The following is a 27629-nucleotide window of genomic DNA, read 5'->3' as shown; positions in this document are numbered from 1 at the left end:
GACATTATCTTTGGTTTTTAATCTGGTTAGCAGAAGTTTCTTGGTTTTGCTTTGACTCATAATTGGATAAAGTGAAGTATTTTTTGGGAGCTTTCTTATTGGAAGACTAATCTTCTTTGTTATAACATTGATGTCATGTACATTGAAAATAATATGTTTGAAAACATTTTCAACACGGTTATAGACGTGAAATGGAGGATAAAGGACAACATCAAATCTATAATATATATATCTTTCTTTTGTCACTGTAAAAATATAAAGTTGGTTTATGATGGGTTAGGGGTCGTGAAGCTCAAAGCCAGCTTTATCTTAGATATGAATACATAGTTACTTGTTTACCAATGACTTAAGAGTGTTTTTCTGATGAACATGCTTTGAACATATCAAGATTGGTGAATTCAGAGGATTGTAGATTGTATGGAATGAAAAGTTGTGACTGCCACTTATTTATGCAAATACCCATTCCTTTAGCTTACCAAGATTTATTACCAAAGGGGATATGAGATGAACTCTTGAAGATTAGTCATTTATTTAGAGCTATACACTCTAACAAGTTGCAAACACAACATATGAAGAGACTTGAAATGAATATCGTCCAGATAATCTGCAAACTTGAGATGATATTCCCTCCATCGTTCTTCGACTCAATATAGCATCTACCCAAACATCTACTGTTTGAGGTAAAAGTTGGAGGCCCAGTCCAATATAAATGGATGTATCCATTTGAGAGGTTAGGGATTACACATGCATTATAATTAAAACTCTATTTAAAAAAAAATAAATCCAAAACATTCATTTAATTGCATGCAGGTACTCGTTCAACCTCAAGAGAAAAGTAAAAAATAAGGCGCATGTCGAGGCTTTAATATGTGAGGCTTATATTGTTAAAGAGATCTCAATATTTTTCTCGAACTATTTTGAGCCTCACTTAAAATCAAGAATCAAATGCGTTCCAAACATGACGACAGTGGGGAAGTGCCTTCGAGTGAGAACTTATCAATATTCTCCCATTCTGGATGACCTGTACTAAAAAATATCGTGAGGGGAAGATATTTGACAGAAATAAAATTCAGACATGTGCATAAATATTTTCTATTTAACTATAATAAGCTGAGACCTTTTATCCAGTAAGTTTAATACTTAACATGTTGTTACTTTCAAACAATTTATCTTTTACACTATCATAAACTGATAGATTTTTGAATTTCTCGTAAGCAATATTGTTAATTTTTACTGTTCTAAAACCCACAGCTAACTGCATCCCAAATCTTTCAATTACAAGATGAACAATATTCCATGTGGTTCAAAACACATGTAAGGACTGCTTAATTATTCTTGTTTTTTATGTTGTGAAAGAGATGTAATCCATGTACTAGGTTTATCAATTGGGAGTAAATGTTAATGTTACTTTGAATTTACTAAGTCCGGGTATTGAAAGAAAGACGAAGTGCTATAATAGGTATTTTATCAATAAATATATGTTTCATATTGAAGAGTATGGTCATGATAGAAAGACATAACAATGGAGTTTGTGTTAAGGGATTAAATTTTAATAAGTTTGAAGTTGATTACTATGGAAAGTTAGAAGAGGTCATTGAATTGTAATATCATAAAGAGCATAATATAGTCTTTTTATTCAAATGTTATTGGTATGATACCACCGACAAAGAAATCAAAATAGATCCTCATTATGGTTTGGTCAAAATTAATACAAAGGCTAGACTCCTCAACATTGACGATGTCTTTACTTTCGCCAAGCAATGCCAACAAATTTATTACACATACACTTCTTCCTTTAGAAATGATTGTTTAAGAGTTAACTCCTCAATGCTGATGATGTCTTTGCTTTTGCGAAGCAATGTCATCAAATTTATTACGCATACACTCCTTCCTTTAGAAAGAATTATTCAAGAGTTGATTGGTTATCCGTAGTGAAAACCAAACTGAGGGGTCATGTCTTGGTTGTTCAAGATGGCAACGATGAATTAACCATGGGAGATAATGTCTTTCAACTTGATGAATTAGTTAATCCATATCGAGTTGCTCTGCCTAATGATTTAGAAGAATATTCAAATTTTCATGTCATTGAGAATATTTTTGTTGATGTTGACGTTGGGGAGTTAAATAATGTTTTGAGAGCCAATGAACATACACAAGTCAATGAAGATGATGATAACAATGAAATCAACGTAGATGATTGTGATGGAGATGAAAACATTGAAGAAAAAAACAATTCTGATTAATTTGCACAATATGAATGTGTAATGCCATAAAATATAATGTAATATTTTTGGATGAAATTAACTTTAATGTAATGACAATAATTTATTATTAAATAACAATGAAGCATTTATTTTATGTGATTTTATTATTATACACAAAACTATTGTTACTGTGCTGTTGTAACTTGAAGTATTTGCAGGATGGATATATAAGGAATGCAAAACAATAAAATTTAAATGAAATTTAAAAAAAGAAATTATGATTTCTGTTTTGGATTCTTCAAGTATAGTTTTTTTTAAATTTTATAATTTTAAAACATTTAAACTATCCTTCAAGAATCCAAAACAGAAATCCTAATTACTTTGTGTAGCTGCAGGTTCGTCGGGGAAATCGGCAGCGCAATAAAAATTGTTTTACACTAATGAAAATACCAATAATTTGTAAAATACCAACATATACACCAATGCATTAAGTCCATCGGTATATTCTATAGAGCATTGAAATTGTTTCTTTTTCTCTGACACTATTCATTGTGTTCAATGCATACGAGATCACCGATGATTAATGTTTGTTAGTATTTTCTCAAGAGTTAAGAAACTATTCACTTCTCATTTTCACTATTTATTATTGTTCAGTACAAGTGGGATCACTAACAGTTAATGTCTGTCAGTATTTTCTCATATGGAATCACTAACGGTTTGGAAAAATCTTCTATTAAATTAAAATTTTTAATTAGACTTTACAGATGGAAATACCAAAAGAAAAATTAAAAATATTAATATTTAAATGGCCGTTAGGAATTTTGTCTGTAAAAATCTCCTAAATTAAAAGACTAGAATCCCTGAAATCAGAACTGATAGGCACATATCTCTTCCTCTGCAGCTTCTTCTCTTCTCCTCCTAAATCTTCATCTTTGTTTCTCTTCTCTTGTTCTCCATGAGCATGTATGTCTTCTCCTCTCTTCTCCTTCTCTTCTTCTCTTATTATTTAACATAATCTTTGAATTTTGTTTTCTCTTCTCAAGATCATGAGAACTCACAACGACAATAAAATAACATTTTTCATTTTCCTTTTTTTTAATGTTTTTTTGCATTATTTTTTTTAAATTTCTATTCTAAATAATTGTATAAATGTTGTTGGGACTTTTTAAAATGTTTTAATTTTTTATGTTCTTTAATGATTGTATGAATGTTATTGGAATTTTTTTAATTTGCTTTTTAATTTTTATGTTCTTATCTTTCATTAAATATTATTAGATTATAATTTTATTTACAAGACTCACATAATCATTATGGTTAGCTAATTGATTTGTTAGTGATAACAAAACGTTTTTTATTTCATGAAAAATAAAAATGATTTAAAAATAAAAAAATAAAAAATAGTAGCCATCATAAATAAATAAAAAATAGCTAAGATAATAGTTAGGATATATGAATAGTTTTTTAATGCGAAATATTGATACTGTGAATACTTTAACGTGTTTATATTTATCTCTTATGATTATTTTGGAAATGGCCGTAGCAAAGTTAATTGAAAATTTGGTTAAATTAACATAATTGAAATGATTAGATTGACATAGATTGAAGTAAAATCAACTGGTTTGTGGCAATCAAATTTAAATTGTTATGTATTTAGAGGTTTAAAATTTTTGGGCAGTCTCCTGTATAGAGGAGGTGTTGCTGATTTTTTTTTAAATAGGAATGATTTACAGTACTTTAATCTTTTAATTGGTGTAGATGCCTATGAGAAAGTCAATAACACATCGTATGGACATGATCATTGCTAGTTCTACTAGCAACGATTCAGACAACCATGAGTCGTTAGGTGTCGACCAAGAACAAACACTTAAGACACAAGCATCCACCACATTGAAGGGGGTCCCTTCATAGTAGGATCCATTTACCTAGAAGTATTAGGCTTAGTGGAAAAACGATCTTTCAATGTAAGTTTGTCTTTCCTTTACATCAATAAGTTAATAATTTTTGAAAAACTAATTTCAATTAACAAATGAAATTTCAGGTTTACAAACATTGAGGCTACCAGAACCATAACATTAGTGATGAAATCATCAATGAAAATTTTAGTATTTCAATGAAGTCATGTTTCTAAACATCCTGAATAAAAATCTATGATTGATGCATGGTTTAGAAAATTTAAGGTTAGTATTAACTTAAATATTTTTTATTATGTTAATTCAGCTAGTATATTAATATTAATGAAAATTTTATTTTATAAATTTTAATCGCAAGGAAAATTTTAAATGGGATAGAGTTGACAACGCAATTACAAGGTGGGTTTGGGAGAATCACGCTGCAACTAGGTAAGGTTAAAATCAAGATAAAATTTTTTAATACTTTATTCAATTTTATTTTTCATTTACTAAAAGATAATTCATTTGTACCATATAGGTTGCGTGATTTTTGGTACGAGGCACAAAAGAAAGCCAAAAGATATGCGAAAAAAATGAGCTTCTAGGCTAGAAGAATGTGGAGGCTGTGTGGGCGAAATATATTCAGCACATGATGTCTAAATTTTCCATGCGACGATCACACTCCGGTGTAGAGAATCAGAACCAGTGTGTTCATGGTTCTGTTACTACGCACACTCATAGCTCTGTTTCGTTCGTTTCACATGCAAAGCGGATGATAAGATTCTTTATTAATCACATCAATTTTTTTTATTTAATATATTTAACTAACAATAATTTTTTCTTGCAAGTTGCGGTTCTTGGATGTGAGTTAAGCCCGATAAGGCTTTTTATGGAAACGTAAATATGGAGTGATAACTGTTAAAAAAAGGTGTAGCAACTCGTGAATAGTCAAGCTCAACACTTTATGGTATGCTGGTTTTCAACCATTTTTTTTAAGTTATTATTTTTTAAAATTTACTTTAATGGAGTTAGGTTTCCAAACATTTTGAATGAAAACCTATGATTGATGCATGGTTTAGAAGGTTAAAGGTTAATATTGACTCAAATATTTTTTTATTATGTTAATTTGGTTAGTTTATTAATATTAATGAAAATTTTATTTTACAAATTTTAACCGCAAGGAAAATTTTGAATGAGATAAAGCTAATAACGCAATTGCAAGGTGGGTTTGGGAGAATCACATTGCAACTAGGTAAGGTTGAAATTAAGATAATTTTTTTAATCCTTATTCAATTTTATTTTTCATTTACTAACAGGTAATTCATTTTTACTATAAAGTTTGCGAGATTTTTGGTACGAGACACAAAAAAAAAAGCCAAAAGATATGCGAAAGAAAAGAGAGTTTCTAAGCTAGAAGAACATGATGGTTTTGGAGGATTTTAGAACTTCGCACATCTTGGAGGCTGTGTGGGCAGAATATATTCAGCATATGATGTCTAAACGTTTCGTGTGACGATCACACTCCGGTGTGGAGAACCGAAACCATTGTGTTTAAGGTTATGTTACCATGCACACTAACAACCCTGTTCCGTTCGTTTCACATGTGAAGCGGATGATAAGATTCTTTATTAATTACATCAATTTTTTATTTAATATATTTAACTAACAATAATTTTCTTTTGCAGGCTACGGTTCTTATACGCGACTTAAGCCCGATGGAGTTTTATGTGGAAATGCACATGTGGGGTAATGATCACCAAATAAAAATGCAGCAGCTCATGAATAATCAAGCTGAACACTTTGTGGTATGTTGGTTTTCAACCATTTTTTCTTAAGTTATTATTTTTTTGAATTTTCTGACTTTGTTTTCCAGGATCCATATAACACCTGGTTGAAAGATAGATACAAGGACGATCCTTCGACCCATTTGGATCTGGATCTGGATCTGGATCTGGATTTGTGGTTAGAGGGATGTTCATCTAGTGGACCCGATAGAAATCGGATGTATGGTCTCCCTAACACTACGACCGATGACTTGCTGACGACTCGTGATGTTTCAACCATTGGATGCTCACAATCGATTTCGAGCACTCAAACTCTGGAGTTCAAGATGATTTTAGACCAATGAGTTCAAGCTCAAATAACTTGTCTTGCTGCTGATTATGAACGACTCAGTGTCGAGATGACCGAACTCTGTTGATTAGTGATGGAGACAAGATCATAGATAGGTGGTACATATGCTCCCATTTATTTGCCCCATGGTTTCAGTGAAGACTTGCCTCCTCCTTCTCCTACGCCTCTATTCTAAATTAATTTTATTTGAACTGATAAATATTTAAATTTATAATAAATATTTTATTTTTATATTAATTCAATTATTTTCTACTTCTGTTTAATAGATTCTTTTTTAAAAAATATTTTTAAATTATTACTGATGAGATTACTGATGGATTTTATCTGTTAGTATATTCTAGATAGTTGGAAAAAAATTACTGAAAATGTCATTACCACTATTTACTCACTAATGAAATTACAGACGGTATGTTTGAAGGTTATATGTCAAATTCACTGAGAGGATTACCAATGGAATTACATACACATGCAACTTTTATGTCGGTGATATGTTATATTTACCAATGAAAATATTGATAGAATGAAGCGAGTAAATTTTTTTAGGCGCTTTTATTATCACTAAATCCATTGGTAAAATTGTTATCGATGGACTTACCGATAGAGCATAAATCACCGACAAGAGTTTTATCGATGTAGTATTTTCATTCGTAAGTCTGTCGGTAAAATTTGTGCTGACGGATTGAGAGTATAAATACTGATAAAAAATTCCGCCTGTAAATCTATGATGCAAGGGTTGGGAACACTGATTTTGAGATGATAAAGCCTCCAAACTATTTACTAGGACAAACATAGTAGTTATCCTCGTAGTCCATTATTAACCACCAATTTAGTAAGTATGATCAATTATTCCGGCAGTTGGCCTCTCTCATCAATACATATACAATTATGGTTGTCAACTTGTATAAATGACATTGCAGAGATCACGAGAGTTGTGGCTGGCACAACATAGACGATGATCCAGCAATGCATCATCCGATCCTCAACTTGGTTTAATTGCACTGCATTTTCTACTTTGTCAGCTTCTTAAAATGCTGAAACTCTTTTTAGATGACAAGTAAATGATGAGCCCAGGAAGCATCGGTGTGTAATAAAGAAAAACAAAAAAATATTATTTATTGAATATATAATATCGATCTTCCACCTACTTTCAACATCTAGCTATAAATAAAGAGACAAAATCCCAAAAGTGACAGTAACATTAGGTATAAATCACAGATAATATCGATATTTTTTATTATGCCACTCGCAGGACTCTCGTGATCATCTTTCACTTCACTCTACACCACCTAACCTAAAAATTAAAAATTAAAAAAAAAATAAAAAATAAAAAATAAAAAAAAACCCTCAAATCTTGAATGCTCAGTTACTAAGGGGGCCATAAATATTATCAACCATGCATGTTCCATCACTCTACTCTTATCACCAAAATCATGTCCCTTGCTTCTACGTTGAGTCACAATTACATTACCCTCGCTACCAAGGCACCAACCAAATCAATCCTCAAATTTAATCCAATCACCATTTTACCCTCACCAAAATCACCCACTCTTTTTTCGCACAGCAAACTTGTAGACCCAATATTGTCCCGAAAATGTTGATTTGGACGGACATCACCTGCATGGCAAGTGCCAGATCCAATTCCATTTCTTTCCATCTGCTCATACCTGGGGCGTCAGGAACGACGTCGCTACAGCAACACTAGCAGGGTCCTTGCAGCTTAATACTCTAAGCAACCTACAAGAGCCCTTGCTAATAGAACTCTGGCTAACCGGCGCCTTCTTGCCGTTGGTATCAACAGGCGGGAACATGGTCATCGAAGAATTACGGCGAACTTGCCGGCTTTTTATATCGCTAAGGTCCATCTCTGTAGGAGGCTTAACCACCCCGAACATCAGCAGATACCATCGGGGCTTTGAGGTCGTCCTCTTAACTTCACCTCTTGCATGGATACTCTTTAATGACGAACTTCTTTCAATATCCAATTCCGGTGAAAATTTCTTAGAGCTAGGAAACCTTTCAAGTTTGCGATAATCCAGAGACCGACTGTTTCTCATGAGTGCAATATTATTCTTGGTACTATTCGAACGACTTACAGAACTTTGCAACTCGGATAAAGAATCGCATCGGCGACGAAAAGAAATGCGTTGTTGGTCTTCTTTAGTTTGATTTTGGGGAGTAAAGTAGGGCTCTATGAAGGGAACGAGCTTACCATGAAAGATAATGTCTTCAGCTGAACTCATCTCTGAGCTTACGTCGCTAAAGAACTCGAAGAATTCGGCAGGCTCCGATGATGGTCTTGCACTATTGTGGGCAGCTATATCTGGGCTTTCTTTGTTCCTGCCTTGTAGCGGGAAGTCACAAAGAGAGAGAGCTTCTTCTTCTTCTTCTTCTTCTTCTTCTTCTCGGTCTCGGTCTCGGTCGTGTTCCTGTTCTCGATCACGGTGGAGATTGGTGTAATCTCCCATATTTCTGGAGAGAGAAATCAAATGTGGGGAGGGGGAATGTTCTTGTGGTTTCTATATTATGAACTTAAGAGGAGGTTTGCTACAAAAAGAAAAAAGAGAAGAACGAAAATTTAATTTTTAATTTTTTTGGTCTCTCTTTCCCTGTCTCCTTTCTTTTCTTGACATTTATCAGTGCTTTGTAAAATAGAGGAGAAGGAGAATATAAATACTATGTATGGAGTTAAGGAAAAAGAGAGGCAAATTACGACCACGTACATTGGATTTTTTGGGCTATAATAATTTAAGTTTTGGAGTATGTGGGGATTCTATGATAACGTAGTGTTGTTTTGGCTTCGTAGGAGGGAGAGATAGAGCCATTTGGAAAGGGTGAAAACAAAGAATTGAGTGTTACATAGTTAGGACAGGAGGGGAGAGAGGGAGGGAGTGGACATTAGGGGAGAGAGAGAGGTACTTCTTTCCAGCACTTTCGACCAGGTTTTGGAGGTGGCTGTTCTTTACAGGTTCTTTTTTTAGCCTGATTAACATATATATATATATATATATATATATATATATATATATATATATATATATATATATACATATGCAAATGTCTACCAATGCCTGCCAAGATTGAAAAATTAAATTAAATTTAATTATATAAAAAAATCAAAGATGACTGGACCAAGATTGAAAATGGGTAAAAACGTAACCCTTCTTTGGTCTAAGCATTGTTCGTCCAACACCTTTTTAGCAAAACATTCCTTGTAATTTCTTTTTTATTTATTTTTTAATCTTTTTAGTTCGAAAATTATACATTTTGATCAAAAACTTCGTTTTATTTGTGTTTAAGTCATTGCTTTTGAGATAGGAAAGAGAAAACCAATGATTGCCCATATTCCAAAAAACAAAAAAACATATTTTTAGTATTAATAGCTCCTATTCAACGAAAAAAACTCTATTAAGGTATCTTTTTACCCTTCATATTAACTGAAAAACTATATCATGACTGATGAAGATTTTTTTTCAAGATTGATTTTATATTTTTGAATGAATTTAGAGGTGTTTAGGGTTGAGAAATTGATTTATTAAGATTTTAAGAATGTTTTTTATAGATATTTTTAAACAAAAATAAATTGAAAAACTCACCACATGATTTTCAAATCATTTCATTGATAGTTGAAATTTGAAAATACAGACTATGAATTGTCTATATTTAAATAAAAAAATAAGTTTGTAAGCCTTGCACATAGGCCTAACTTTTTTTACGTGCTAGGCTCATAAGCCTAACTATTTTGTCTTTTTATTTAGCTTTTTTTTTCCTTGAAATTTTAATTTAAACCAATAAAAAATAGACTAATTAAAAGTTTATTTGAGAATTTTTAATTGAATGCAATCCAATTTACCCTGAGATCATAGTCTTTTTTTATTGTTATTATATTAGCAAGTGCTCTTTTATACAACCCTTCATACTATTTTTCTTAATAATTCAATCACTTTCTTGTAAATGACTATTATTATATGATTAAATAATAAAATTAATTAAAAAAATAAAGTTGTTAAACCTAATTAGATCATATCTTGGCGGGTTAATATGGGTCGATCTAAGACATCATTGTCTCAATATTTAAAAAACAATGTTAGAACACCATCGCCTTTAATTTTTTTAAAGTCAAATGAGGTTTTTTTGGGGTTGATTGGATTGGTTTTTAACTCATTTAGTCAATCTGTTCATATGAAATCAACTCTAACTCGGTTTAGTTTAAGAATCAGATCAAGCAAGAGCCTAATCCAACAAGTGTTTAGTTTCAATTGAGATTTATTAAAACATTAAAGGGTTTTTTATTTTTTTACATTAGAGATTAACTTTTGATCTGACTTGCGATAAAGCGTGGACAAGTTTACTGTGGGTTGTAATAATAATTTCTATCCATTTGTTTTCCTTTAGAATTTTTTTATACCCCGTTCATCTAACTATTTTTTTTATTTTATCCTTTCATGTTGTGTAAATTGAAAATTGAGCTTGATAATTAATTTTACTTTTCGTTCTAATAGGTTATTGTGTTGTCAAAAAATATTATGTCATTGGTGTCACATGTTCGTGCATGGCGTGGCGGGACGTTAAGGTTGAGGAATCACCATCTAGTTGTTTGGTTTAAGGTCATAAGGAAACCTAGGTGGACTGGTCTTATATGAAATTCTAAGGTAAAAGACTGATTGTGGTTATGAAAGATATTAGTACCCCTAGCATATCTTACCCAAGATAATTTGCATTGTATGGGGAATCATTACTCTTTAAGACCAATTCGGCGAAAATATTTATATTTGGGGTAAATAAATACAAAATTCAATAAGTAAGGACTCAATAAGAAGACTTAATAAGAATTTTGAAGGCTTAATTAATTTTATTAAGGACTTAATTGCAAGAAAAATCAATTTTTAGAGTCAATTTGGATGTTAATTAGAAGAAATTGAAGTTTGGGGGCTGAAATTAGACTTTGAAAAACTTAATTGGCCAAATCAAGGGCTTAATTGTGAAAATATTAAAATTTTATAGCCAATTAGGGGTTTGATTGAAGAAATTCAGGATTAAGGACCAGCATGTAAATGGTGTATAATTTCAAGGGTAGAAATTGGTGAAATCAGGGGCCAAATTGAAGAAAATTAAAAGTTTAATGGTCAATTGGGGGTCAAATTGAACAAATCAGAAACCAATGACCAAAATAAAAATGACACTAAACTCTAGTGTTTAACCCAAATGACACGTCCTTCAACCTCTATTCATCTTCTTTCTTGACAGTTCATAATGATTGGGTTGGCACTTTATAAGAGCTCGTTATGGAGTTCTAGATCTTGAAATGACATGCGATTTTTACTAATAGAAGAGGAACATCCTTTTTACAACCCTATTTCCATGAAATTAGACATTTACATCCCAATTCTTCCATATTAGTCTCCAACATCTTGTCCCTAATCAATCATTACTCAATTTTTAAATTATAGGTTGATCGAGTGGACACCTTCAAATGAGTGAATGTGGAGCTACAAACCTCCAAATTGAGTAAGGTTCAATCTAAAAAAAGATGTGCACCCCTTTTACCAACTTCAGGAGGTCTTCAATGACAATGATGTTGGAGTTGCTTCGACGAAGCCTCGAAAATGATCAACTTAATTAGCCTTGACTGAGATAATCATTAGTGCAAAACCACCTAACATTTTCATGTGTTGACATTTAAAAGCTCCCAAAGGGTTATTATTAAGGGCTATAAATTGTTCCCCCAAGATTAGAAGGTGAAGAATGCATGTCTTTATCTTCAAGCAAAGGAAACCCACCTAGGCCAAAACCATCATTGCAAAAACTATTAAAGGCCATAGTATTTAGTTGTGAAATTTTTTGTAAAACTCTCATTTTGATCAAAAGGCTCAGCTTTGATCAATTTTTGATGAAATCTATCAAAAACCCTAGAAAAACCCTATAAATAACCTTGGAAATTTTAGATGAAAGGAGAAAAAAGGAGACAAATAATAAGAAAATATCCTAGTTGTGAAATTTTATGAGCCTAGCATAAGAGTTTCTTCATCTTTAAAATGACAGCAAGTTTGTGGAAACAAAACCTTACGAAGGAAAGAAAAGAAGAGCAATAGATGTTCTAGAGATTTGAATGTATATTTCTTAACCTAAAAGTGGAGTCCATGTGACCTACTTGATTAGATTTTTATTGTCATTTGGTTTGTGTTTATGTTTACAGGTATGAAAATATATTTGGAATGCTTGAAAAGCCTTCTAGTTAAGTTAGTTTTTGATAAAATAATTCTTGTTTTTTTAGTTCGATTAATGCATTGATAAGATATGTTGTTAATCTTGGGTTCATAAGGCTTTTGTCATGACCAAAATATGTTTTATAAATCATTTTTTAATCCAAATTGCATGGATAAGCTTGCTGTTTTTATTTGTCAGTTTTGGAAAATAGGATGTCATGCATGTTTTCTATGATTTGTTGTTTTTTGTTGTTTGTTTTGATTCAAATATATATGACTATGACAATGTAGTTTGTGTGAACCAAAAAAATTCAGTTTCAAGGCTTGGTATGCATTCCTAGCCTTAGTAGTAGGCTGATACATTTCAAGGCAAAATCTAGATTGGTGTTCTTTATGTTCTTCCCAAGAACATTGTCTTAGCTATGAGTTTTTGACCTGTTTTATTTCATTTCTTTGCATCTTCACATTCTCATGACATCATTTAATAACGATCCAGGGTCTTCATGCATTAATAACTATTTTCAGTGAGTTTTAATGTTAGGGTTTTGGTTTTTGGTATCAAAATGTTTTCGGTCAAATCAGGATTATTAAGTGATAATTGTTGAGTTTTGTTGCTTGATTATTGGTTCTTACATGGTCTACAAACTTTTTTTCCCTTTATTTCAAGAAATCTTGTCTGGTTATAGTTCGTGTTACTGAAATCACTTTGAATGTTCATCTGTGTTCTTTGTTTTTTCTAGGTTTTGATCCATTTTCACCAATTGTTTTGAGTTTTTTTTTTGTGTTCTTGACAAGTTTAATATATTTTTGTTTTGGTTTTTGTTTATGGCTTTTTTTTGTCAAACTCATGTCTTTGGTTTGGTTTGGTTTATGGTCGAACCAATAATTTTTGGTTAATCTGGTCGGGTCAAAATTGAGTCAATGGTTAAGGCTTTGTTTGGCTAAAGTTTTTTTTAGTTTAAGGGTGAGTTTGACAAATACCCCTTAGATTTGTTTTGGGGAGTTTTATTACAAAACAAAAGGGTTTTTTCAAACAAAGCTTAGAAAAAAAAAACAATAAAAATTATAAAACAAAGACTTTTTTTTTCTTGTATATGGACAAAAAATCCTTAAAATTATTTGAGCATTTTTTATTTTAAAAGTCTAAAATACTTTGACATGTTTTTTTTATAAAATATATTGCATTGATTTTACAACAAGTTTGTAAAATTTCAAAGAATTTAGCCTATATTTCAATAACTCTAAAAATTTTAATTCAAGAAAATTATTGGTCAATATCTTGACTTAAATGCTAGACTTATAAGTAGACTGATATTTAAATATCAGAAATTGATTGGAAAATTTTTAGAATTATTTTAGATATTCATCAATTTAAATTGGGAGTATTTTTTACCATAATATACGAGTTGTGAAAAACTCTTTCGCTTTTCAAGATAGGTGAACCTTGTTAGGGCACCTACATGGACCCGTTCCATAAGAATTTATTTTGGCATATGAACCAATAATATATTTGAAATGCTAGATTTATTTATGGAAGTAAATCTTTTTTCTGAACCATCGACAAACCACCAGTTAGGAACCTATCAAAACCTTTAAATCATATATAGACTATACAATGAAATTTACCTCAGGTAAGGTGCGTTAGATGTATTAATGTCTTTTCTAGCTACAACGAGTCCCTTACTCTGTCATTTTTTATAAGACTAGTACACCCAGGTCTTCTAATGACCCTAAATCAAATAACTAGATTGCGATTCCTTGACCCCCACAACACCACTCACTTTGCACGCCCATGTGCGACAACCCTTAAAGTTCAAAAATTGAAATTTTCTTTTTTATGGAGTTAATTCAAATAAAGCATGATTTATTTTTATTCCCTAGTAGTTACACTTTAATTCATACTAAAACATCACAACCCATAACTATTTATGTTAATTTACCAAAATTTCCAAAATTGATATAAACCCTAAGTTTTTTTAATTTGGGGATTTTTCAATTTCTAACACAATAAGAGAATAAAAAACACCATTAGAACATAAAAAAAACTTTATTAAAGTGTTTCAATACAACTTTCTAAGCCTTTTGAGCTCCTTTCCAAAGTTCCACTCTTTACTCTTCAATTCATCCAACTTTCTCTTTCTAGTTCTTCCACCAAAACTCTCACTAAAAATCACTAACTAAGGTTTAATCTTAAGTAAACCTTACTAACCAATCATCTAGTAATTTAAACTTGTAAGAAAAAGAAAAGAGGAAAGGATTTTTTTTAGAATTTCTAAGGTATTTTTCTCAATTAATGGCGCCAACCAACTTAAGTAGAAAAGGAAGGAACTTTTTCTCTTATTTATGATTTTCCACTCTTTATAATATCTATAGGTTATTTCGGTTAGTTCTATGATCCTCAATATTTTTCATGTATAACTATTTCCTTTATTTCCTCCAAAGTTTTACTCTAATATTTTATGAAATTTCACCCATATAAAAAATATTTTTCTTTAAGTTATTCTTTTCTTGTCAAGGTTTTAAGCAAATTATCATAGGGTTTTACATAATTACCCAGCCATGATTACTGCTCGTATATCGATTTATTACTTTATTTTGTTCAGGACTTTAAACTAATTTACTGAGGACTTTTACCCCCAATCATAAAAATCTTCCTCTGAATTTATCATTTTTTAGTCTCAAATTTACACTACTCTAAACTAATTACTGAAGACTTTCACCCCTAATCTTACACTTTTAGGCCAGGGGTTTACAAAAAGAGATTTTCACCACTCTTAATGCATTTAAAAGAACTATACCAACACCTAGTAAAACTAGGCCAAATCGCTCTTATCCTTAGTGATCATGTATAGCCACTTAACCCTTACTGGTATAAACCTGATATGAGATATGATTACCAGGGTTATAGACCATGACATCGAAACATGTGTTGCATGACATCAAAACATGTGTTGCATTTAATAGACATGTTGGTTTATTCATTAAACATGGTTGAATATCTTTCGATGAATATACAAACACTCCTAATTTAACTAAAAACCCTCTTCCATATGAACACCAATATTGAGGGTGTGAATGCAGTAATTGTTGAAGATGTGGCATATGATGAGAAAAAGGTAGCTTTAATGGTTTTGAAATCACTTGAACATGCAAATCAGTTAAGTATAGATAATGGTTTACTAAGAATGGGTCTCCTAGGTTAATCCATCATTGTCATAGTAAGCGATCAGTTAGCCATAAAATGTTTGATGAAAGGAGTTGTTATAGTGAATGTTGCATTGTCAACCCATTTTTATTACAGGAATTTATGGATAAAGTCATTAAAACCTTATTTGCTCGAGTTTATTTTTAATGTATTTTGGGATTAAATCTTTTTATAATAAAGTGTGCCTTTTACATGTCTTATTCTTGTTTTGAAACCATGAGATGTGTATTTGAAAGTAACATGACAAATTCATTCAAAATTAGTTGAATTCCAAAATATATCATACAAATACTAAGGGCAGTCTGTCTTTTTATGAATCTTGAAATTTCATTTTTGATCCCAATGAACCTTAAAAGGTAGAGTCTAATTTATCTCTTCTTTTCAACCCTAAAATATGGTATCCTCCCTCATTAAACCTAAAAGGATAAAATCCTACTCGTCTCCAAGTTTTGAAGTAATGAAATAAATGATGATAAATAGTATGCACATGGTTTATGATCCCCATCACTTTTTCTCTAAGGTTTTCATGATTAACAATAAGGCTAAGATTTATCAACATGAATATATTTTAATTTGAGATGAAGAAAGGTCATCTTTGATATATCCATCACAAGTAAAGATTATATTTTATAGTTCCTATTTGAACCTTGTATATTTTATTGGATAATAACTCAGACTAAGATCACCCTTCACACTAGGAGGGCATGTTTTGAAAGTTTCTGAATGATCAATGAAATTCTTCAAATAAAAAGAAATAAGCAAATTATAAAAAGGATGAAAAGTGTTACAAATAAAAGAAAGAAAATGACACTTATGAAAAAAAAAAGACTATCTAGAACATCCCGAATAAGGGTACAAAGTCCAGAATTAAGGACACAATATCAATGATGGACAATGAGATAGAGCTTAGAGAATTGAGATTGATGTGAGACTAATTACATAAATGTCAAAATCAAGATAAAAAGTCTAGAAGATCTTAGTACATAAACAAGTAATCTTATGTTCTTATATCCTTAAACATCATTTGAGCCTTAGCCTACATTACATGTTTTTAAAAGCCCTTTTTGATTAAAAACATTTTATTTATGTTGATAAGTGTTAACCATTAAAAGAGAAGATAAAAAAAATTTGAAGAAAAATCATGACTCATATGGGTGTTGTATATCATTGAATAATGACATTAAATCAAAATCACATAAAGCAAGATGCTCCTTTTGAAAGTCAAAACTCTCATTTTAAAACCTATAATTTTCTTTATAAAATAACCCTCTATATGTTAGAAAATCAATTATAGCCAAGATTTGGAAATAATTGTTCTTTTCCATTGTCTAACCAACAACAATTTCATCATATGCCAACACTCAAAATGACATTTTAGCATTTAAATGACATGTTTTAGGCTTTCTACCAAGGAAACAATCTTTCCACTCAATAAAAATATTTTTAAATTTACATCACAATGATTTTATTTCAACAATCGGACTTACATGAACACAATTATAAATTTTTATCTTGGTCTGAAAACACAAAAGATAATATTTTTATAAAATTTCCTCATTGACTTAATTTACAAAGTTCATGAAAAAAAATGAGGTGCATGTGTGCCTCATAATGACCACAACTAAATTAGCCGAGGGCAATTCATCTTGAAGAGACCAATTATGATGACAATAGTTGAACAATGATTTGATGAACTCCATCGCGAGCTAAGGTGATAGATTTTTCATGTAGATGATAAAAATGAAAAATAATGAACATATAATCTTGGACTACATTTAAAGGCAATGACAAGCATAGTCAATATGGTCTAAGCTAATATGATGGTTCAATCATTTATTTTTTTTTAATCAAATGTAAGTAATTGTTTAGATCAAAAGTGAAATAAAACTGGAAACCAGCATGTCAGAATATATAGGCATTTACATACAAACGAACAAAGGGAACAGACTCCCTTGAACAAACGAATACAACCAAAAAGAAAACATGCTCCCTGAACAAAGATAACAAAACCAGCAAGCTTAACAAAAAGCTGTAGTAGACCAGCATAACCAGCAGCACACACAACCAACATTCTTATTCATTGATATGAGAGTATGAGAGAGAGAGAGAGAGAGAGAGAGAGAGAACATTGGAAGACAAACTTATGGCAAGCATTGAAGGTATTAGGATCACTTAAACAGTTTAAGTAATCTAGTACCTATTGATTAACATTTCTAAAGATGACAGTCTTTGTAGATGCCAACTATAAGAATAGTGGGGTTTCAAAATATATAAGTTTTACTTTACAAATAAATCAGAATAAGTTCTTGCTACGGTCAAACCTTGCAATCAGGAAATTTCAAGCCTTGCAATTAGGAAATTTTCAAGCCCTATAATTAAAAAGTTCAACTCTATCGTTAAAAAGTTGAACTCTTCCATTAGGAAGTGTAAGCCATACGATTAGAAAATTCAAGCCCTATCATTAGAAAATTCAAGTCGAGTTTGCAATCAAAATATCTTTTAATTATTTGATATGAGAGTAGTCGCTTCTCTATAAGATTGTTTTATCATAATAAAAAAAAACCTTTTCTAGTATTATATTTCTTTACAAATTTATTATACAAAATCAAAGGAAAATGAATTTTTCAATATCTCTATACCATAGATATTGTAAAGAAATGGTAACTATTATAACTCATTTTCTACTCTTGTTTTCTAAAATATTTTAAAAAATACAAAACATTCTTAAAAAAAAATGTATTTCTAAAGCAAGTTAGTCAATTTATGGTATTTTTTACGCTTTCACTTATTTTATTGTGAGATGAGTATTTATAAAAAAAATAAAAAGAAGAAATAAAAAAAGAAAAATAATAATAAAAAAAAGAGTTTAAAGAGTGAAATAAAAAGAAAGAGAGAACAAGGGACTAAGGTGATTAGGGACTAAAAAATAATATGAGAAATTATGCGAAAGAGAAAAAGGAAAATAAATTGGAGGATCAAGTAAGGTTAAAAAAATTATTAAAAGAGATCCCACACATTAAGAAGAAAAAATTTAATTAATTAGAAATTCATGATCAAGAAGGAAATACTATTATTTTTTCAATTTTGTTTTTCTTGTTTTGCAGAGAATCAAGAACAATTTAAATAAAAGGTATTCCCCTAACAAAGGGACACATTAAGATTGTGTCAAGAACAATATCAATTATTAGGGGAAACATGGACATTTCACCAAATACTTATTAACAATTTTATTCCCAAACTTTTTATATATCAATTTTATTATTAAAATTTTAAAAAATAATTAAAGACTTCCTTAAAATCAATTAGCTGTATTTTTAAGATTTGCCCTAATTATAACCTCATTGGCAAAAATTGAAGTTCACGCCCGGTGGGACTCGAACCCACAGTCGCCTGATTAGAAGTCAGACGCCTTATCCATTAGGCCACGGGCGCTAGTTTTGTTTATTGTTCGAAATATAAATATATCAATAATATAATTAAAATAGAAGATGTCCATGGCACCCGACGAAAGGATCTTCATTTATTAGAGTACATCGAGGTTTGAAAGCAAAAACATGAAACGTCTCTTTTCTTCTTTGCTGTTATGGATTTGCTTGAAAATGATAGAGAGATGCAGACTAGTTCATTTAAAAAACAGATGTGGATTGATATGTGTTTAAAAATACATTATAGATTATTTTTTCAAGTATTGTTTTTATTAGGAAATATATTAAAATAATATATTTTTTTATTTTTTACAAAATTATTTTTAATATCAATAAATTAAAATAATTTTAAAAAATAAAAAATTTTAATTTTTTTTTTTGAAACGCTAATAAACAAAATCTTGAAGGTTAAGTGGTTAATCAAAACAGATTATTAGTGGACATCTAGCAAATAAAAAGCACATTTTCATTTTACAAACTGTAAGATGGTTATGATTTTGGCTCCGTTATAAGAGTCCTGCATTTTGGTCCCTCAAACTTGTCATGACCGGCAATCCTCCGGTGATAAATTTTCAGTTTACATATAATTTGGATTTGTGTAGTACCAAATATTCTTTCTTCGAAGCACAATTTGAGACTACATGAATACATATACAATTTATGTGGCTATGGAATCTATAAAATGACAATCCACTCCTGCCGCTACTTCTACTCCTGTTTCGTGGAGGTAGATTAGCCGGACCCTGAATTTCTAAAACAACAGGGAAGATATAGACAACTGTTATCTTCCTCCTCAGTGCTTGCTTTCTACACTTTAGAAAGAAATTCAGTACACCTGCATACAAAACATGGATGGATCCTTTCAATCTTGCAGTTCATAGAAATGGAGATCATCAGTGTTATAAACATTTAGCAAAGGGAAATATCTGTCAGAAGTGCGTTAAATCGAAATCTTGTCACCCGTTAAGCCACCAAATTCAACTACAGGAAGAAAACAAAAGACTGGAGTTTATGAAAGAGGAGATTTAGTCTCTTTGGACATCTGACAGTTAAACTAATTATCATCTAGTCATCTCAACTGCACAAGATTCACATTTACTAACAACATGAAATACTATTACACAGAATTTTGAGAAAGTATCCACACTTGAGACTGTCTCAATGCTCCCTATGATCCCCATTTTGGATGCACCAATTCTCAAGACTCCACTGCACTTCGATTGGACTTTAGACCATGGAATCATTATTAGCATTCATAAATAGCTCCAGTGGTGACAAGTCATTCATATTTCAAATTCCTAAGCATCTGTAAAAAAAAAAAAAAAAAAAACAACTAGCCCATTGCAGCAGCCCACAACATTGAACATTTTTTGCCCTAAGCTACATAAAAAGACTGATTGATCCATGACCCTCAGAGACAATGGTTTCTAACACATGTTTGAAAGCAAAATGGAGCTTCCAACTCTTTCCCATGTGTCTCTTATCAATTGCTCCAATATTCCTCAATTTGAAACTTCAGTTTTGCTATAGAAATGGACTTTTGTCAACAAGCATTTATTTGGGAAGAGGATAGATCTTATGCTATATCAATTCCAAGTGGTGAGAACATAGCAGATGCAAAAAATTCATGTACTAGTGGTACAAGAATTACAATATGCCCCCTATATCAAAAGACTTGAGTAAAGCATGAAATTGGGTGCCAAAACACAAAGAAGCATCTAGTTGATTTCATGCAAAAAAGATCATCATAGGTTTCAGAGTGGAATCTGGGTCAAGAAGACAAAATTGGTTCAGTCTGAAAAGGGGACAAAAATCCATCATAACAATTGTCTTAGTTCCAAAATAAGAATAGCAAGCAAACACTCAAAGTCACAATGTCAGTGTTTTATGTTAAGTTGTCACCATTGTTTCCTCAGAGTTGGCAATGCGGGATATTTACATCATCCACTAACAAGTAATGCCATATTACCTCAGTTTTATATTTTTGTTAAATATTTCACAAGAGTATAGTTCATATTACCTTTCACCTCAATAATGAGCAGTGTAATACTACTTCTCAAGCTGAATAAACTAGAAAAGGCACTGCAGAGAGAAGCAAGTTAATAACCTTAATCAGTGTAATGTCAAACAAGGATTCAAGCATGGGCAATAAAACATCATAAAAAATATGAATTACAACAGCTCTCTCTATCATTTAAAAAACACAGGAGCTCAAATTTCCAATCTATTTCCTCGGTTCACAAATTGAAGCCACAAGTACAAAATAAAGATGGGACAAGTGATCCATATCATTCACAGGATCGTTCTATTACACCTACATGTCCAAATTGCAAATGTGGCTATGATGTTCTCTTTTCCTTTTTGTGTTTTAACCAAAGAGATGGTTATGATGATGGCATCACCTTTTTCAAATTTACTTCATGTGTAAGCACCTAGAGGATTTAACAAACCCAGTTATTTAAGTCAGGATTTCAATGCTAGGTAAATACTTCCAAAGTACATTTTTTGTTGAGCTAAAATAATGTGAAGATTGACAAATGAGCTAGCAAAGTTGACAGAACAATCAGATATTTCTCACTGATCAAAGAAAGAAGTTCCTTATCATGTGATGGGACCAAATTAAACAAAAAGGCTCCTAATATCTACAAAGGTTGAATGCCTGTCTGACAGAAGATGAGCTTCAGGAATTTTGGATTCAAAAATGCTGGTTAACATATTTCATAGAAAAAGTAGACAATTCTGATGAGAAGTTAAAAGTTGGATATCATATTTCATAGAAAGGACTTCTAAGCTTAACCTGGTAACTTGAAATGCATTTTCAACAAGATAAACCAAACAAGTAAAGGAGTTCTGGAGTAAAATGATGGCATGAAGATGAGATTGTTGGTAGTTTGCTTGATCAATTAAGACATGGTATCATTAGAGTAGTGCCTGTAAGCACCCGTGAATATAGCGGCAAAACAGCATTCTGTGCAGAAACTGGTTTTGGATATGCTAAATATCCAAACCTAACAATCGAATGATATCTCCAAGGAGCTAACAATTTTAAATTAATGGAACCACATGTTCTGTTAAGGCCAAAAATAACAACAGAATATCTGCTTAGTTCAATATGACTTCATTAAGCCAGTAAATTGTCTTTAACTACATAACTTCCCAGAGTATATACTTGTTCAACAATGTCCACAATACTGGATCATTCCAATATGTTGATTAGTGGTCTCAAATTAAGTATTGTCTCCAATACCAGCTGCTGGCTATGTGCTTTGATCAGCAGTATAAGGGGAGAACCAAGAGAATGGTGTTTGGCAATCATTTTTCAACAAAATAGTGCATGAAGTTCAAAAGAATCAAGTACTTACCAATTAAGAAAATGCTGAGCATTAAAGCAAGAGTAAGTTGGATGGAACAGCTGAACTGCAGGTGCAGTGGGGTTTGCAATTGCCTTTGGAAACCACCAGTCTGACCAGAGAGCTGCAGAAGGTTAAAAACTTATAAGATCTCCTGGGAATCTACCAAAACATAATGATTTGTGAAGTAAAAAAAAATAGATCTTACTGATCCATTTAGATTGAAAATAATATGAGAAACCATCCCTGCCTTCACTTTCACAATTATAATTCAAAAGGGACATTTATTTCAGACAGATTAATAATCCAATTTCACATATCATAAGCAATTAACTATTTCACCTGATTGAACAAAGTAATTGATCCCTTTGCCCGAGAATGTTCTCCACACCTTCGCTTCCAGAAGAAAGTTTCGTACCCTTTTTCTTTAGGAGTGGCCTCAACACTTGACTTCATTTTGTCCCTTTGTTTGTCATCACGAGCAACCACGAATTTCATAGAACCAAAATTTGGCGAACTCCATGTTCTCCTTGAACCAGTTGTTTTATCAACTTGACTGATTATATCATCCCTCATTCCAAGATTTTCTTTCTCTTGTATATCTATAATAAATTCTCCATTTTTATTATCGGTAATGAATTCATTTTCATCAGAAGTACCTCTACTACAGGTGGGCCCAGAGTTATGGTCCACCTTTTTTCTCTTATGAGGGTTCTCTCCAGGAGAACCTTTCATGGGAGATTTGGCCGTGGTGCAATCATCTTTCACATTCTCTGGAATTTGGATGGTTCCAGATAGAAACATGGCTAAATCATCACATTCTTCTTTATCTAGATTCACCCATCGAAAAGGTTGCTTTCCTTCCCCACTAAAAGCTTCCCTTAGAGCTGCTTCAACAAGAGATATTTGACTTTCAATAGCAGTGACAAATTGCTTATGCCTAGATGCGGTGAAATCATCAGAACAATGTCCACGGCTCAACTGAACAGCCCTCTCAAACTCCTCCAACTGTTTCATGGTTCAAAGATCAATGATACAGGGAAAAATGGAGAAACAAAAGAAAAGAGAACTATTAGCGAAAAAGAAATTAGTCAACTGTAAGAATTGAAAACAAAATTTATAGTGATTTCTTAGTGCTCAGTTCATTTGGCTAGGGTGTGCAGTAAAAGGGGAAAACGTATTATGATACTTAATGATAAGTGAAATTTAGGATAAAGCACACACTCTAAGCAAGGGATTCAAAGTTGGATGAGTTGAGGTTAGCTTTTCATCTGTCAGATGTAAATAATAGAAAACATAGAATTGGAAATAGTCCTTCAACTGAAGTTTAACATTCAATATACTGAAAGTAGTTCAAAGAAACGGATTAAGAGAGGCATGTAATAAATTAAGAGGTTTGAAGAACGAAATACACCTGCCATTTGGCAGTGCCTAAAGCAGTTTGGAGCTCTCTGGAGAGTTGATCCAAATCCTCTGGTTTTGATCCCTCTCTCTTCTCTCTTGTCCACATTCTATATGCTGATTCCATTCTGCCAAAAACAAAAATAACCAAAAACTGCTTCAATTTCAGTTCAATAGTAGTCTAAGAGCATATGAGCATTCTAATGATTATCAAGTTTGTAGCACAAGAATAACTTGTTGATTTCATTAGAATACAGAGCTGCCTGTCTTCAAAGAGCACAAGAATAACTTTCTGCTAGTGAAAACTGAAAACTCTCCAAAATTACAGGAAATAGAATTTATGATACTTGAAGATCAACAATTTCAAAGATAGGAATATATAGTCATGCATTACAAAACAAACAACATAAACCCCACATTTTCACATCAACAAGACCTGAAAAACAAAGAAATAAGGCACGCATCCGCATATTTAGTGCCAAACTTTAAATTGAAGTGCTTGACATCACAACACATCTACAAACACATGTCATTAACTAAATAGGCAGAAATTTCAACCAAGAAAACCCCAAAATCTACAAGACAACCTTTAAAACAGAGCAATAAACACACATCCAGACAACCTCAGAAGCAAAACATATAATAAACATCAGTATGCAGCATGCAAAACCCAATTCAAAATACAATCCATAGTCGTAAGACCGGAGAAACCAAATAAATTGTTGTCCCGAACAAATATAGAATGTAAAGCATGAAATGAAAACGTACACATCAGCAGATTCCTGAACCTCCTCTGCAGCCGAAAAGAAAGCATCTTTTTGCCATAGATCGAAGCTGTTAGCTACCATCATCTTCTTCACTTCAAATTCAACAACAAAACAAACGCAATAAGAAACCCGTTCAAGCACAAACAGAAACCCAAAAATTATCAACAAATGTTTTTCTTTTTTGCTTTGCTTGGACGGATATGCTTTCTTTTCTCTCTTCTCTCTTCTCTTCTGTACTAAGAAGAAGCAAAGAATGAGAGAGAAGAGAGGACAGATGAAAGAAAGCAAGAAAGAAAGAGACGTTTAAGCAAATTCTTCACTCTCTCTCTTTATTTTTTATTTTTTGAAAAAAAAAAAAACTATGCCTCCATTTCTTCCTTATGTGGCGTGCTCGCTCTGTAGATGAAAGATTGTGCCCTTATTTTATTATTTCCTATTAATTTAAAAAAATGGAAAAAAACATGCAATAAATTGAAGTGGTTCTGTCTTCTGTTTACAGTTTCATGTTATTATAACAGATAATACTACTGTTTATTATTATTATTATTATTGATAGCACTAACATGTTCTTTATACTTTTTAGACTTCGACTATTATATTCGTCAGCGCTCTCGTATGGGTTAGAGCTTAGAACTACTTTTTTTAAATATTCAGAGTATGTAATTTTTTTTAATAATATTATTAAATTAGTTTCATTTTAAGATCCGAGAACGCGAGTTTTTATTTATCCCATTCAAGTTTTAAATTAAATTAAAATAAATTATTCAATTTAATAAATATATGACCTCTAAAAACATAATATAACTTTAAAAAAATAATTAAAACGATAATTTTTTTAATATTAAGACGATACCAGATTGAACTGACATCAATCACTTTGCGATCTAAGTTATGAAATTCAATGGCTTTAATAACTTTTTTACTTTTATAAATTATTTCTATTTAATTTTATGATAAAATTATATGTCTTTAAAATCAAGCACCTGCCTTAAAAAAGATGTTTATTTGAGATTATGATAACCTTATAGAAAATTTAAAAAAAATCATGAATTCTATTTTTCAAACAATCCAATATTGAAGAAGAATGAAATAAAAAAACAATTAGAAAAATTAAAGGACTAAAAACTGAAAAAAAAGGTTTGATGGGTAAACCGCGTTAAACTCGTGAATCGGGTAACCTGGGTCAATAAATCAAACTCATAAAACGGGCAATGGACTCCATTGAAATTAATAACTTGTTTTATAATGTAAATTATTGTCTATTTAATTATATGATAATAAAAATAAACAATCGTAAAATAGAGTGTTAAATCAATACTGATATTTTTTTGAAGATTATGATAATCTCATAGAAAACAAAATGAAACAAATTATGAAACTTAATTCTCAATTAATCCAATATCAAATAATGAAATACAAAAAATTAAAAAAAAAAATTAAACACGTCAATAGATCCATGGACTTTCTAAAATTTAATAACATGTTTTTTTTTTCGAAACAATTTTTTTTAACTATATGATAAAAAAAAAATATATGCAACCACATAATCGAGTTCAATTAGAGAGAGAGAGAAAAAAGGAACCTTGCTAAACCCGCAATCTGGGGCAACTAGGGTTATTTCATCAAATTCGCAAATCGGGTTATTGACTCCACAAAGTTTAATAACCTATTTTTAAAAAAATATATTTTTTATTTAACTAAATTTTTTTAAAAAATAAATCATACAACGAAATTGAAATACTTTTTCTGATACCAACTTGATGTTGGGATATTTTCATGATACCGCAATAATTATATAAAAGATAAATCAAAATAAATTATTAACAATGAAACCCCTTATACACATTATATAAGGATTAAATTAAAAAAAATAATAACCAAAGGAAGAAAAAAAAAGGTCAAAATGAAAAACAATTGTGATCTAAAATGGTAATGGGTGTGGAGAAACCGTGTTTTCCTCACACCTTTTAGGGGGTGCTTGTAAATGTAGTAGCAGTTATTTTTTAAAATATTTTATGCTCAAAAGTACATTAAAATAATATATTTTTATTTTAAAAAAATTATTTTTTAACATCAGTACTACATCAAAATGATCTAAAAAATACAAAGAAAATTAATTTTAAGCAAAAAACTTCAAATTTTTGATAAATATGGTTTCAACCGTTTTTTTCCAAATAGTCACTTAGCTTTATATTAATTAGAAGAAGAAAAAAAAACCTTGCTAAACCAGTGAACTGGAACAACCACAGTTACCTCGCTAAACTCACAAACTAGGTCATTAATTTCACAAAGTTTAATAACCTAGTTTGTCATCAATCATTTTTTCATTTAACTAATGTTTTTAAAAAATAAACCATATCATGATATTGGAATATTTTTCTAATACCAATCCGATGGTGAAATATTTTTTTGATATCGCGATAACCATATAAAAGACAAATTAAAATAAAATATCAACTCTAAATCCCCATAAACATATCATATAAGGACTAAATTAAAAAAAAATAATCAAAGGGAAAAAAGGGGTCAAAATGAAAAAAAATATGATTCACAGTGCTAATGGGTATGGAGTAACTGTGTTTTCCTCACACCTTTTAGGGGGTATTTGAGAGTGTGGCAGTAGTTGTTTTAAAAGTTATTTTTGCTTGGAAATACATCAAACTAAATGTTTTTTTTATTGTTTAAAAATTATTTTTAACATCAGCTCATCAAAATGATAAAAAAACATACAAAAAAAATTAGTTTTAAGCAAAAAAATTTAGATTTTTAAAAAATATGGTTTCAACTATATTTCCAAACAGTCACTTAGCTTTATATTAATTAGAAAAAAAAGGTATGCTGCTAAACCCGCGAATCGAGGCAATCAAGGTTTCCTCATTAAACTCACAAATCGACTTATTGACTTCACAAAGTTTAATAATCTAGTTTTTTAAAATTATTTTTTATTTAACTACACTTTTTAAAAAAATAGTTCATACCGCGATGTTGAGATATTTTTTTATACCAACCCAAAGCTGAGATAATTTTTTGATATTGCGATAACCATATAAAA

The 27629-nt window shown here is 31.0% G+C and overlaps 2 protein-coding genes and 1 non-coding gene across 8 annotated transcripts; all 3 read right to left on the bottom strand.

The window, feature by feature from the left end:
- Positions 1-7309: 7309 nt before the first annotated feature.
- LOC133689043 (uncharacterized) lies at positions 7310-9180 on the bottom strand. The gene has a single exon (XM_062108755.1). It carries the CDS (start codon positions 8689-8691, stop codon positions 7885-7887), a length of 807 nt encoding a protein of 268 aa, XP_061964739.1. The 5' UTR covers positions 8692-9180; the 3' UTR covers positions 7310-7884.
- Positions 9181-18993: 9813 nt separating this feature from the next.
- On the bottom strand, positions 18994-19066 carry TRNAR-UCU (transfer RNA arginine (anticodon UCU)). The gene has a single exon. It is a non-coding gene; the product is annotated as a tRNA-Arg (tRNA).
- Positions 19067-19504: 438 nt separating this feature from the next.
- LOC133689627 (uncharacterized) lies at positions 19505-25055 on the bottom strand. 6 transcript variants are annotated; one of them, XM_062109564.1, is made up of 6 exons: positions 24579-25055; positions 23824-23938; positions 22752-23417; positions 22422-22533; positions 21080-21141; positions 19753-19894 (listed from the first exon to the last, which is right to left on the bottom strand). In XM_062109564.1, exons 1-5 carry the CDS (start codon positions 24659-24661, stop codon positions 21116-21118), a joined length of 1002 nt encoding a protein of 333 aa, XP_061965548.1. In that variant the 5' UTR covers positions 24662-25055; the 3' UTR covers positions 19753-19894; positions 21080-21115. The 6 variants fall into 6 exon arrangements, with proteins under 6 accessions (XP_061965546.1, XP_061965548.1, XP_061965552.1 ...); XM_062109568.1 differs by lacking the exon at positions 19753-19894 and adding an exon at positions 19937-19955; XM_062109565.1 differs by lacking the exon at positions 19753-19894 and adding an exon at positions 20000-20365.
- Positions 25056-27629: the final 2574 nt, after the last annotated feature.

The sequence above is a fragment of the Populus nigra genome, chromosome 3 (assembly GCF_951802175.1).
Source record: "Populus nigra chromosome 3, ddPopNigr1.1, whole genome shotgun sequence".
In the NCBI taxonomy this organism is placed as follows: Eukaryota; Viridiplantae; Streptophyta; class Magnoliopsida; order Malpighiales; family Salicaceae; genus Populus; species Populus nigra.
Note: the sequence above shows the minus strand (reverse complement) of the source record. Positions and strands in the feature narration are given on the sequence as shown.

Bases quoted from the DNA above. Each gene is read 5' to 3' on its own strand.
- LOC133689043 (XM_062108755.1), bottom strand. From the start codon at position 8,691: ATGGGAGATTACACCAATCTCCACCGTGATCGAGAACAGGAACACGAC.
- LOC133689627 (XM_062109562.1), bottom strand. From the start codon at position 24,661: ATGATGGTAGCTAACAGCTTCGATCTATGGCAAAAAGATGCTTTCTTT. The intron at 23,418-23,823 runs GTGTATTTCGTT...ACCATGAAACAG, and splicing joins TAGGCACTGCCAAATGGCAG to TTGGAGGAGTTTGAGAGGGC. The intron at 22,534-22,751 runs GTGAAATAGTTA...AACCTTCTGCAG, and splicing joins CAATTACTTTGTTCAATCAG to CTCTCTGGTCAGACTGGTGG.